The following is a 12237-nucleotide window of genomic DNA, read 5'->3' as shown; positions in this document are numbered from 1 at the left end:
GCTGAAATTGCTGTTGAAGAGCTCTCTTTGTACTTAGGAGGGCCCCATTACTCAAGACACCAAAGGTCAGCACAAATTTCAGTCAACCAAATAAGAATGCACCAGTTAAGGTGAAATGAGTGGCAAGATCATTATCACCAACACAGCTGACAATTTTGGAGGGTTTTTTTTTGTTTGCTTTGTTTTTTAGCTAAATTAAAGGACTTCAAAGATGGGGAAGATGAATATATTGAAATACTCTTCTAGATATTTCTCTCAATATAGTAATCACATCTTGGGTGGGTTTGGAGGTAGGCTAAATAACAAAGACGCCAGTTTAATGATATGTTATTTACATTTTGTAAATAAGCTGTTTTGTGCCTAATCTATATTTTCCACAAATTTCCTAGCTATAGCCATTATTCCATATTACCCACCTCTCAATTTTAAAAGCAAAATAATTTAGCTTTCTGAGAATATTTTTTGGTATTAATGTGCTTAGATATTAGTTAATTTTAAAATTCAAGATAATTTAAGAATTTCCAAATGTTTTCAGGATTATTGCATTACCTGAAAGTTGACCTAGAATACCTGAAAACATTTGACACTTTATTTGACATTTGCCCAAATTGTTTCATTAGCTTTACTAAGAGTTATCTTTCACATGAGCTCATCAAAAAACCCCTGAAACTTATACCTCATATACTTTGTAGTTCTGACTAGAAAACTGAAAGAGAAATAACATGTGCTTCATTAAATTTTAATTTATAATGGAATATGATCTAAAAACGTCATCAGAGACATGGAAAATGGAAGAGCTATATTAATGGATGTTAATACAACTTTCATATATATATAAAATATATATATATAAATATAAAGAAATAAATATATATATAAAGAAGAATATCCTGGAAGATTAATTTGAATATGGTAGTTGCATCTGAAATGCAAACACCATAAATGAGGAAAAAAAACTGAAAATTTTGCAGAAAAACTTGCATGGATAAACTTAGTATAACAGATCTAACATAAACTGCTGTGTCATAAGGATAAACACTTTGTAATATAAGGTACCATGTTAACAAATCACATTACACTTACTGCTCTTTATTAGCACCCTGACCCTATTTGGTCATCCATGGACACAGACAACAAAAAGAGCCTGGCTGGGACTGGAATTCAGTTGTCTTTCCTAAGAAACCGTGCCTTGTACCGAGAATGGAAACCAAGTCATTCAGATAATGAGTTTCTGAGTATTACACATTGTATATCAATGCACGTTCCAGGCAACCTTCACCCAGGAAACTGAGTGTAATACTAACCAGAACCCTTTGTCACTGGAAAATTCTTACTACACCCAGAAAAGTTTCTATTTTTTAATAGTATTTCTCACAGTATCCCACCAAAGGGCAAACAAAGCAAATGTGGAGGCTGAATGACTGCACTGTTGCCCTAATCTTCTGCACTTCAGTCTTCAGAAGTAAAATTTCCATCCTTAGCCTCAACTGTCTGACACAACTGATATGAGTCTCATCAGTTGCAATGAAAAGAAAACTTACGACTGACCCACATAAGAAAAGAAAATTAGTTTGAAAAACATCATTCTTTGTATTTTTTTTTTCAGTCTCTGAACAAATTGACCAAGGACAACAGGAATGGTAATTACAGGAAACATTAAATGGCAAAACTATAATCAGAGACAAACTCTGCAGTGTATTTGATACACTGTGAGCTCCAAAAATTATGAATTCATAGAAAATAAGAGTGTTAAAAATATCTCCTTGTGTATTTAGACCCTATTGTTCGCAGCAAAGGACTGCTGCTTACATTTTGTCTTTGGTAGTTTTGCTTAATTTCATTTTTTTTCCAGAGGAGAAGCTAGCAGAGAAGTAGAGGCTGTCCACTGCTTTAAAATTTTTTCTTTCAAGGGAGGCAAACCATTTTGAAGAAGCATTTTGATAAAACATGAACAATTCCTTCTCACCTTCCTTCACTGTCCAGTTGTAAAGCTGGATCAAACAGTTGTACTTCCCTGAAATAAAAATTAGCTCCAAAAAAGAGCCTTATCTTTCTACTATCCAGCTGCTCACTCTTGAAAGGAGAAATAGAAGATAAAAATGCAATTCCACTTCCAAAATGCAGGTAAGAGGAAAAGATTTGCTGGACAGTCTTCAGACTATTCTAGTATAATATCTGTTTCAAAAGATGTACAGTGTTGACCCAAACCTCCCCTAGAACTCCAAGGATGGACACTGTGCCTCAGCAGCAGGGCTGGGAAGTGGAGCCTGGTGGGGTAAAGAAAAACAGTGCAATGCAGGAAGACTCTGCACTTGATCCAAATTCCAAATTAAGAGAAATAAGCCCATCTGTAATATGAACTACTGCCAACTCCTTCAACAGAACAGTTAAGTAGAAAATATCACAGCAAGTGAATTAATTGTTTGTTATTTCCATGTCTTTACACTGAGAATTCATGCAGATACTTTTGTAATAAAAGCCCTCATGAACAAAAGTGAAGTCAATGTCACTTGTGATCTCTGATATATTCAGATCTATCAGGATAAAGAAAATTATCCTGAGTACCCTGAGTTGAAAAAAAGTCACTCCTTCATTGAATTCAGATACTGTGACAAGAAGAGTTTGCATGAACAAGCAGCTGCTCTTTGAATGACTAGAGTTTATGTCCTGAGAGTTTACGTCCCAGACCATAGACAACAACTTAAATAATAAGCTAGTTAATAAAAGCATCTATTTAACAATTAGTGAGTTAAGGAAAGCAACTAAGAAGCATCATAAAAATGAAATTAAATTATCAGGGTTGTCCAGTTTTGTTGCGAATCTGCAGCTTTCATCTCATTTTGTGCCTTTCCAATTGTTCTAACACAGGACACCAGCCTTTTGGTACAATAATGAGAAGGGCACTTGGCAAATAACGGATACACAGAGTAACTCTACAACCCACTAACAGAGTAAAACTCTACTGCTGTTCATATATATTTATACTGCAGAACAGACAAAAGGCCTCAATTAGGTTCTGTGCCCCATTATGCTGGGCATTGTGGAAAACACAAAAGGGAACAAAGTCCAAGCCCCAAAGGGCTTGCAGTGTAAAAAGATAAGTGATATAGTGAAGAGAAAAGAAATGGGATGCATTCAAAATAGACTGACTTTTTAAATACCTATATGCATTTGTCATCCTTTCAAGCTGCCAAGAGAGAAGAATAATCCTGACCTGCTTCTTCAAATCTACTGTACTCTGTTTGAATATTACTTCCAATGTTAACTGATGCCTGGTTAAGATTCTCCTTTAAAAAAACAAGGAAAAAAAACCAGTTTCAAATATTTCCCTTGATTTTACAATGCCATGCAATTAGAAAGAATGCAACAAAATTAAGTGAAAACTGAAACAGAACTACCAGGGAGAATGGGAAACACAGTGAGAATTTAGTTATTCTTGCCCTTGACAATTGTTGGACATATTTTCATACAGACACAGATAATGTCCTCTAATTCCACTTGAGGAGTCTATTCCTGTCAGTTAAACCTTATCTAAAGGTCCCTATGGAGGTGTTCATTTAAAGCTGATGCTGGCACAGTTTTTCACTCTTTTCTAGCCATCTGGTCACATACTGAATTGTCAGCTATTTTATCTAAACCCAAGAGAAGGCTGGAGGAGTAAACAAAAATACTAACAAAAGAAATCTCAGGGTTCGAAGTAACCACAACAGTCAAGCCTAAAGTTATGATTTCTTCTCACTCACAAAATTCACACAGAAGTAGACTTAATATAATACCCATAAAACATCAAAAGGTTGCAACCTGAGGCTATTTTGAAACCCCTCTGCCTCCCCAGCCCAAAAGCAGAGCTGTAAACACACTGAGCATTTGTATTGCCCCCTTTTCCCACACCCCACTCTTCTAAACAATTGACTGAAAATATACATATCCATTCCTTTACGCTTAAGACTTAGAATCTCAGAGGCTGGCATTCAAAATTATTTTGCATGACAGTCCATAAAACCTTTTTATGATCAATTTTTAAATGCTGATGCCTCAGTCCTACGCTTTCTCTGCATACTGACTTAAACAACAGAACGTGGAAGCTGACTGTCTCATTAAAGCATCCGTATGAGAGAACTTGCTACAGTTCTATACAAATAGAAAAGAGTCCCACTACATTAAAATGAAACCGAATCATCTTAGCAAACCTCTTTTTTCCTCATGGTCTTCTCTCTTCTCTGTGCAACGTTGTTCCATCTTACACACACACTTAGATGTGCCATAAGTGCTTCTTTTAAAGTGCATAAAAGCTATCCACAGCTCTCCTAAGAACGAAACAGTTTTAATATTTTCTGATCCATGTTCCTGCCACAAACATTCACCGGCAGTATGATAGCTCCAAGAGGAGACATCTGATTCTTGACATTTAAAGATACAATACTGGTGAAAAATAGTGACGCTGTATTAACTGCAAACAGCTTGTGAGGGAGTAGGTGATGTACTCCTAAAATGTATAATCAGAACAAGCAATAATTTCAACCTTTCAATTTTTTATTTTTGACTCAGAGCCATAAAAAAGAGGAATAGCCTGATAAACAAATCTGGACACATTACAATAACCGTTTTAAGAGAATTTATATTCTATGGCAAAAAGAAAAGTAGGTTGTTTTCCTGCTGGAAAGAGTATTAAGGTACCCCATAGTTTCTCAAAAGGGTCTCAAAAGCTTTCATAAAAAATGAGCACTAAATGAAAGCAAAATTGAAATTACAGAAATCAAAGAATTTGTATCCTGGTAACATTCAGTTAATTGGCATTGTAATGCTAAATGAAAGCACTAAAACATCAAATTCCCCATACCCCTACTGTGACAGCCTTAATAAATTCAAAAGGTACACAGAAAGGTCTTATTTTTCCCACATGAAGAAAAAAAAAATCTGTTCCAACATGAATTGTTACTTTGAAATACTGAATTCTGGACCAAAAAAAAAACAACAAAACCACCAAAAACCACCAAACAAAAAAGCTAATATATTTTTAACTTTAGCAGCAGCACCCCTTGTTTGGTGATCAGTGACCTCTGGGGAAAGTTCTTATCTGAGAGCATCTCATCGTTATCTCATCAGAGCAAATCTCCATCCCCCACAAACACCTGAGACAAGGCAGAGCACAGTTAACAGCAACCACTTCTCCACACTGTACCTGGAGGTACTGACATGACCGTTCCTGCTGACACGTCTCTGCCTTCACCACTGTCTGGTCCATGTTAACTGATGCTTTCTGGTAAACTTCACGGGCTCTGCTCACGGTTAATGTAGAGGACCAAGAGCTTTTCTTCATTAACTGGGAGTCCAAATTCACAGGCAGGTTTGCACAGGTAGAGCATTTGACATCATTATTGCTTCTGGAGGACTTCACAGTATGTTCGCTAATAGTGTTATAGGCTTCCATAAAGTATTGGGAAGAAGAGCGATCAGGGCATCTTCCCATGGTCATGACCCCACTGGGACCATGATAAATGCAAACATCATTGTCCAAGTTGTCATCTGAACTCCACCATCCTGAAGCATTGGATCTGGGCTTACCTTCTGATCGCCTTTCTTTACTCTTGCTGCGCTTCCCATACCTCATCGTCTGTGACTCCTCCGGGCTTGCTTTCCCCCCATTGACGCTCCCTTTGGATGGTCCTTCCAGTGAATGGGACTTGGTGAAGAGCTTTTGGACAGAATGAACCAGGTGCCGGATCCTGCCCGGGCTGTCACTGCGGTGCTCCATGGCAGTTCTCTTGTACTGCAGAGTGTGGTAGCCATCCCGATTCAGGGGCAGCTGCCGCTCAAACTGGTCCAAAAGGTTGGCAGGAATGCGGTTGGTCTTGTTGGCAGTTCCATGGGGAACCAGAGCACACTCGTCCTTGAGTTCATGGTGGGAGCTGTAATGCCTCCGGGGAAACGTGCTGCTGGCAATCTGATCATTGTAGGGCACCATGCACTCGGCCTGGAAAGAGTTCCTTTGAGTGTAGTAAGGGTGGTCTGTGGGGTGGGGGTCCACCGGGTTTAACAAATATGGCTTCCTGTCCTGGTGGTGCGGCAGGCTGTCACAGGCAGGGTCACAGGCAACCCCGTGATGGTGACTGCGGCTGCCGGATAATCCCTTCATCGCTGATGCAAAATGAGTCCCAAAGTCATCTAACACGTATGGCTGTGCGACAGGCAGAACTCAGAGAAAGGCCTACAGGAAGGAAACACAACAGAAGCCATAAGATATTCAAGCTGAGAGAACAAACAGCATGTGCACACTTAGCATTCTTTGTGTCTTATTGTGAAAGTAATTGGAATAAACATTCTCAGACTCTTTTCATCCTTTAATCTTTCCCACATCCAACACTTAGGTGATAAGGCTACCTAAGCAGTACACAAGAAAAATTATCTTGTTCCATTATCTGCAAACAGATGCAAGAAAGTTTTTCCAGTATGAAACACAAGATAGGTGTTGCCACCTCTACTCTAAAACCTCAGTCCTGAAAACATTCACAGACAGGGACTTCCCAGGATGCCTTAACTGCTCATCTGCATATTTTCAAGGCCAAATGCACACATTAGAAAAGATCTTTTCTTTAATGGAGCACTTTCTGGGCTACTTTGGGCTTCTTTGGGCCAAGCACAAAGCATGGTGCAATTAATGGGAAACTTTTCTCTAATTTCAGTGAATATTTTTTACTCAATCTCCATGTCGTCTGCCTGGGCTGTAAGCATCTCAAGACAACAGCAAAACACTACTTCTGTAAGTTCTTTTCAAATTATGAACAAAATAACAATAAATTACACTAACTGTGAAAATAAAGCCAAACCAACTATTTAAAAACCTTTATATCTGTGGTGTTTGTATTTTAGTATTTGTTGGCTCCTACTCACTAAAAAACCCCCGTCTTATTCTGCTCTTGTATGGCTTGATCTATTTCTCAATAATTTTTCATTATACTAAGTAGTGTTCAAATATCCCTACATACTCCTACCATTAAAAGAACTGGGACAGCCAAACCTTGCACACAACAATAACAGTTAATAACAATAACAATTCTTGATTGCAGTTATTTGCCCCTGAAGTGACTCACAATGCTGTAGAATATGGATTACAACAAGTTGAAAATGGAAATCTTCATCCCAAGTGATATTATAACCACTCTGTTGGAAGCCAGATGCCCTCATTTCAGCCCTCAACACTAGCAAAAGTCTGGATGGAACCTATGAGCTGCTAATGTGTAAATTATGAGGTGTCAGGTGTGGCAAAGCAGTCTCATGGTGCCATCTGCAAAGCTGAAGGGCAGAGGACTCCTTAGAGGATGCTTTCTCATACTGCACTGAAATGGGAGTCACTCAGCTACTTTATCCCTTTCTGGCATGGCTAATCATGTAAGACTTTTGGAAATGTAGCTCTTGAGGTCTTTCTTGGAGTAAGGATAAACATTCATAGCAAACAGGTTTTCACTATGCTCCTCCAGCATCCTCTCAGCTAAAGTTCATGTTTTAACAGGTTGTAGACATTGTACCCACTGGCAAATTGGCAACAATGAAGTTTTCTAAAATAGCATTAAGTTAATGTCAGTCTGGAAAAGCATGCTCTGCACTTCATCAGAACTTATTTTATATTTACTTCTGAACCTGCAACAAGCCAAAGAGGAGTTTTTTTTCAGTATGCTTCAAAGCTAATCTGGATGTCCTGCATTTTATTCCCCCTCACTGGATCCCTATAATGCAGAAAATGTTCCTTCTCAGGAGACCCTGCATTAAAAAAAAAAAAAAGGCTTTCAAAATACCACAAAAAGCTCTTGATATATTCCAAATGGATAAGCTGACTGATTTACCTAAAGAGGAGAATGGCACCTCTAAAAGCATGAAAATAATATATTCAGGGAGTTGTATTTGTCAATTATACTGAAGTGACAATCCTTAGCATTTCTAAACATAATTTTACATCACTACCATAGTTTTAAAAATATGATCTATTACTCTGTGTAATCGAGAAACATCCAAAGGGATGTAGTAGTAGATTAATTACTTAGGTAATTGAAAATGTGACTTGACAAAGACATCCCATCAAGCAGAGTACTTCTAAAGGATATAGAGACCAAATAAAAAATAGTCCAATCTTTGCTATCTATAAATATCTTTTACACATCAAGGCTTAAGGAAACAAAAATTCAGCCAGTTTTTTTTTTTTTTTTACTTAAATCCATTTGCAATCATGCAACAGTCCTTAGGATGATTGATAAATTCTCTTAAGGCTAAAAATAGACTAGTGTGCTATATAAGATAAAAAAAATTAAACCTTGCCTCAAAGATAGGAGAAAGATATGAAAGAGTACAATTAACTGGGACATGCCCTAAAACAGTGATTTATTTTCATTTACCCCTATCTGAATGGCTATGAAATTTTCATGTACTATGGAAAAAGAGTATATGTAGGCAAAGAACCAATAATTTACAGCATAGTGAAGTCATGACAGGCACAGGGGATGTAATGGAATTATTAAGAAAATGTAGCCTTAATATATTGATACAGCAAAATGTTTGGGATCAGGAAACACTAGATCTTATTTATTGACTGAGACAGAATATTGGGGAAAACCTTGAAACTAAAAACAAGCTTAAAAGATGTAGCTATGAGAACAATGAGAACAGCCATGTTACCAGCTGTGTTTTGGATGGACTGGCAATATGGATGCTAAGGAGGATGTTCAAGAAGTGGTAAAAAGTGAAAAAGATTATGAAACATGACATTTGTCTGTATAGTGAAAAAGCAACAGGCTTCCAAAAAAATTGTGGAGGAAGATTGGCTAAGCACTGCTATGAGCTTGGATGGTAAGTAGGATGGAAATGTTTAGGAGAAAAAAATACATGTATTTTGAGACTGAGCTGTCAATGGATCTTTTATGAGGAAATACTGGAGAAAGAAGCAGAAGATGTATCGGATGATCTGCCCAAAAGGAATCAGATGAACAGATAAGGAGAATAACAGAGAAAATGCTTGTGAAAGCAAAAGATCACAGGGTTATGAAAAATCATATTTAAAAGAGGAGGAAAAAAAGAAGAAACAAAGAAGCAAAACCCAGAGACTGACAGAAAAATCAAGCCAAAACCAAAATGGAGTAACCAACCTGTGTAACAAAAAGGAGTGGTGGTAATTTATTCCTAACTCCTAGACTACTGGATGCATTAAGAGAGGGTTTTTTTTTTCTACTGCAACAGCATTAAAAACATTTTTTTTATCACGACAATTGTGATAAAAAAGTCCCACATAAGCATTTACTAGAATATAGCTTCATTTTACCTTAACTGTATTACTGCTGCTGCAGCAGTGAAAGTGTAATGATTTAGGAAAAAACTCTATCATGTACCATAGTGCACCTCCCAGGAAGGAAAGAATAAGTGCACTATGCTCAACACTGAATAAAGAAGTTTTGCTTTTCTTAAATATTTAGTGGACAATTCTTCTGCATAAAATCACTCCAAACACAAAACCTATATCACTCTCACACCTTAATCCTGTTTTAATATGTTAATATGTGTCTAGAAAAATTTCCATCCTACAGTCTCTGATTTTATCAGTATTTTTCAAAGAATATGCATAATTTTCCATAATTGTGTTAGCTGAACCTATACATCACTGCTTAGTAGAATTAACAGCTGGAGACAGGGCTATCTGATCATGCCATGAGTAGCTGAGAGGAAGCCAATTAAGGCTTTTATTTTATTGGTATTTTTTTGCCAAAACAGGAACATTTAATTACTCATGAAACAGGGCAAGATAATTGATGAACACAATATTAAACAGTGCAAATAGCAGTTCTATAGACAGCAGACCAAAACTACTTGATGGCACAGGAATAAAAGAGATGTTAAAGAGATGCAGCATTGCAAGGCTGAAGAATGCTTACTACTTTCAACATTTATGTTACATTTGCTTTTGTTTTCTTGAGGATGCTCTGGGTAAGAAGGATACAAATATATTCATCCTTGTCCTTAATGTGGTGTCTCTGATACATAACAATTTCCTGGAAAAACCTAGTGGCTAGAAAAATGCCTATTTAAACCCTATGTAATTGAAATCAAAATGATGGCAAAATAACAAAACCTGAATGCAGAAATCACCTTGTGTTTTACAAATTTTATTTAACTATATTATCTACTCACATGTCCAAAATTTACCCATCTTTGAGAAACAAATTCTTTCCTTGATATATATGTTCAAGCTTCTATCTTATAAAAGATTTACTGATATGTCCCAGAGCTCCTCCAGCATCATCCAGCAAGAGTGCAGAATGCAGAATATGCTGGAGCAGAGGAAGGATGTCTCTTCTTGAGCAGCAGCGCTCCCTGTCTCCCTGTGCCACTTGTGGGGGAAGAGGTAGACCTCAGGAAGGAGTGGGAGGATGGTGTTTTACTTCTCATTATTCTGTTCTGCTTTTGACTGGTAAAAAATTAAATTAGTTTCCCCAAGTTGAATCTGTTTTGACTCTTACCCATTATGGTAACTGATTTGTGATCTCGCCCTGTCCTTATCTCAACTCATGAGACTTTTGTTTTTCTCTCCCCAGTCCAGTCACGGAGGAGAGCGATAGAACAACTTTGGTGGGCACCTGACATCCTGCCAGGGTCAACACCCCACAGGCTGATGGACCATGGTTACCTGGGTCCTCCTTCTTCCCTCTTTTTGAAGGTGGGGATAACATTTACTTTCCTCTAGTCCTCAGGTACCTCTCCTGACTGCCATGACCTTTCTAAGATGACTGAGGGCAGTCTAACAATGATGTCCACCAGTTCCTCCAACACTTGTGGGTGCATCACATCCCATCAGGGCCCATGGACCTCTGGACGTCAAGTTTGACTCCATGGTCTCTATTCCAATCCTCCTCAACCATGGGGATGTCTTCTTTTCTCCAACAGAGAAGTTACCAACAGTAACACCCCAATTTGGCATAATCAGGGCCAACAGCACCTTGGGTCTAATATCTTTGTCTGCTCAGAAACCAAGGAGTAAGGACGTTGAATTTTTTTTATTATTTGGTGAATGTGGTTCTTCTAAGATTACCATTCCGTAATCCAGATGACACTTCTGAATCTTCAGGTGTCTGCCAGGTCCAGAAATTGAAGCACTGGGACAGAGGTGGAAGGTGATGTAAATGCATAATGTGTTTATGTGTATGCACAGCTCTGAGTGAGGAGGGCATTTAATCACGTGCACAAATTGAACCAATGATGCTTCTTAGCAGTACTTTTTATAGTTGGCTCTCATTTTATGCTCCGTGGTAAACAAAGATAGGTTCTGATTTCCATACTTAAGTCCCAAGGTTCTCAGAATTTGCTTATTTATTTAATCCCACACTATAGAATGTTCTCAGTGAAATCCCTTTCCCCAATTCTCAAACTTTACAAACAAATGGAAAATATGATAATGCTGACAATCAAACTTCCACATTCTCTTCATGAAGGATATTGCTTTATCGCAAAGGTCTTGATATTTTGTGGCCATTATGATATTTGTGGCCTTTTTGTTACATTGCATCACAATAATGAAAATCTAGACATCAATTAAAGGATACATATTCTAAAATTCATCTATCCACATATTTTATTAAAGGGGTTCAAAAGAAAATGAGGTCTCAAATTATCTTCCTAATACATTTTGTCAGCTAATATGAACAATTCACTGCCTTGGGTAAAACTCTCAAGAGAACATCTAATTTTTGCTTCTGTGTCAGCAATCACACCAGGCAAGTGATATTTACAATGTAATTTAATCTTGAACAGTGGACAGGGAGTCATAAAAGAAATGTATTGGCCAGTCAACTCATTCCAAATGCATGGGGAGATCAATAAGTGGGAGTAATTGGGGAAAAAAACATAATTAAGCTTTAGCTGATCTATGAGGAGGCCCTTGTGAATGGTATACATACAGACAAAAAAAACAAGAAGAGAAGGATCCACCAATAGCATCATAAAAATTGGTGTTTTTTTTTTTCCCTGTCTGCATCCAACAATTTTTAGTTTGCATATATTTGTGGTGACAGGTTTCACATTTACATTTGACTACTCATTCCATCCATGATCTATGTGCTTTTGGTGAGCAACTGTGGTGGGTCAGTACAGGACAGTATGTGCCTAAAGGTTTTGGGGTTGCCTTTACTTTCTTCATCTCTGTGGCTAAAAGCAAGATGATTCGCCACTAGGAGTGTCACGAAATCTGTAGTCACTAAGGTA

The 12237-nt window shown here is 37.6% G+C and overlaps 1 protein-coding gene across 4 annotated transcripts in view; it reads right to left on the bottom strand.

Annotated features, from left to right (window-relative positions):
- Positions 1 to 12237, bottom strand: part of DLGAP1 (DLG associated protein 1) — a 399114-nt gene that overhangs the window by 128178 nt on the left and 258699 nt on the right. For all 4 annotated transcript variants that reach the window (XM_066329466.1, XM_066329484.1, XM_066329477.1 and 1 more), the window contains one exon: positions 5183 to 6208. In XM_066329466.1, coding sequence (XP_066185563.1) covers positions 5183 to 6136 — 954 coding nt within the window. In that variant the 5' untranslated portion in view covers positions 6137 to 6208. The remainder of the gene's footprint in view (positions 1 to 5182; positions 6209 to 12237) is intronic.

This window comes from Sylvia atricapilla, chromosome 1, assembly GCF_009819655.1.
Source record: "Sylvia atricapilla isolate bSylAtr1 chromosome 1, bSylAtr1.pri, whole genome shotgun sequence".
Lineage (NCBI taxonomy): Eukaryota > Metazoa > Chordata > Aves > Passeriformes > Sylviidae > Sylvia > Sylvia atricapilla.
The sequence above is the reverse complement of the archived record's forward strand: the minus strand, read 5'-3'. Positions and strand labels throughout refer to the sequence as shown.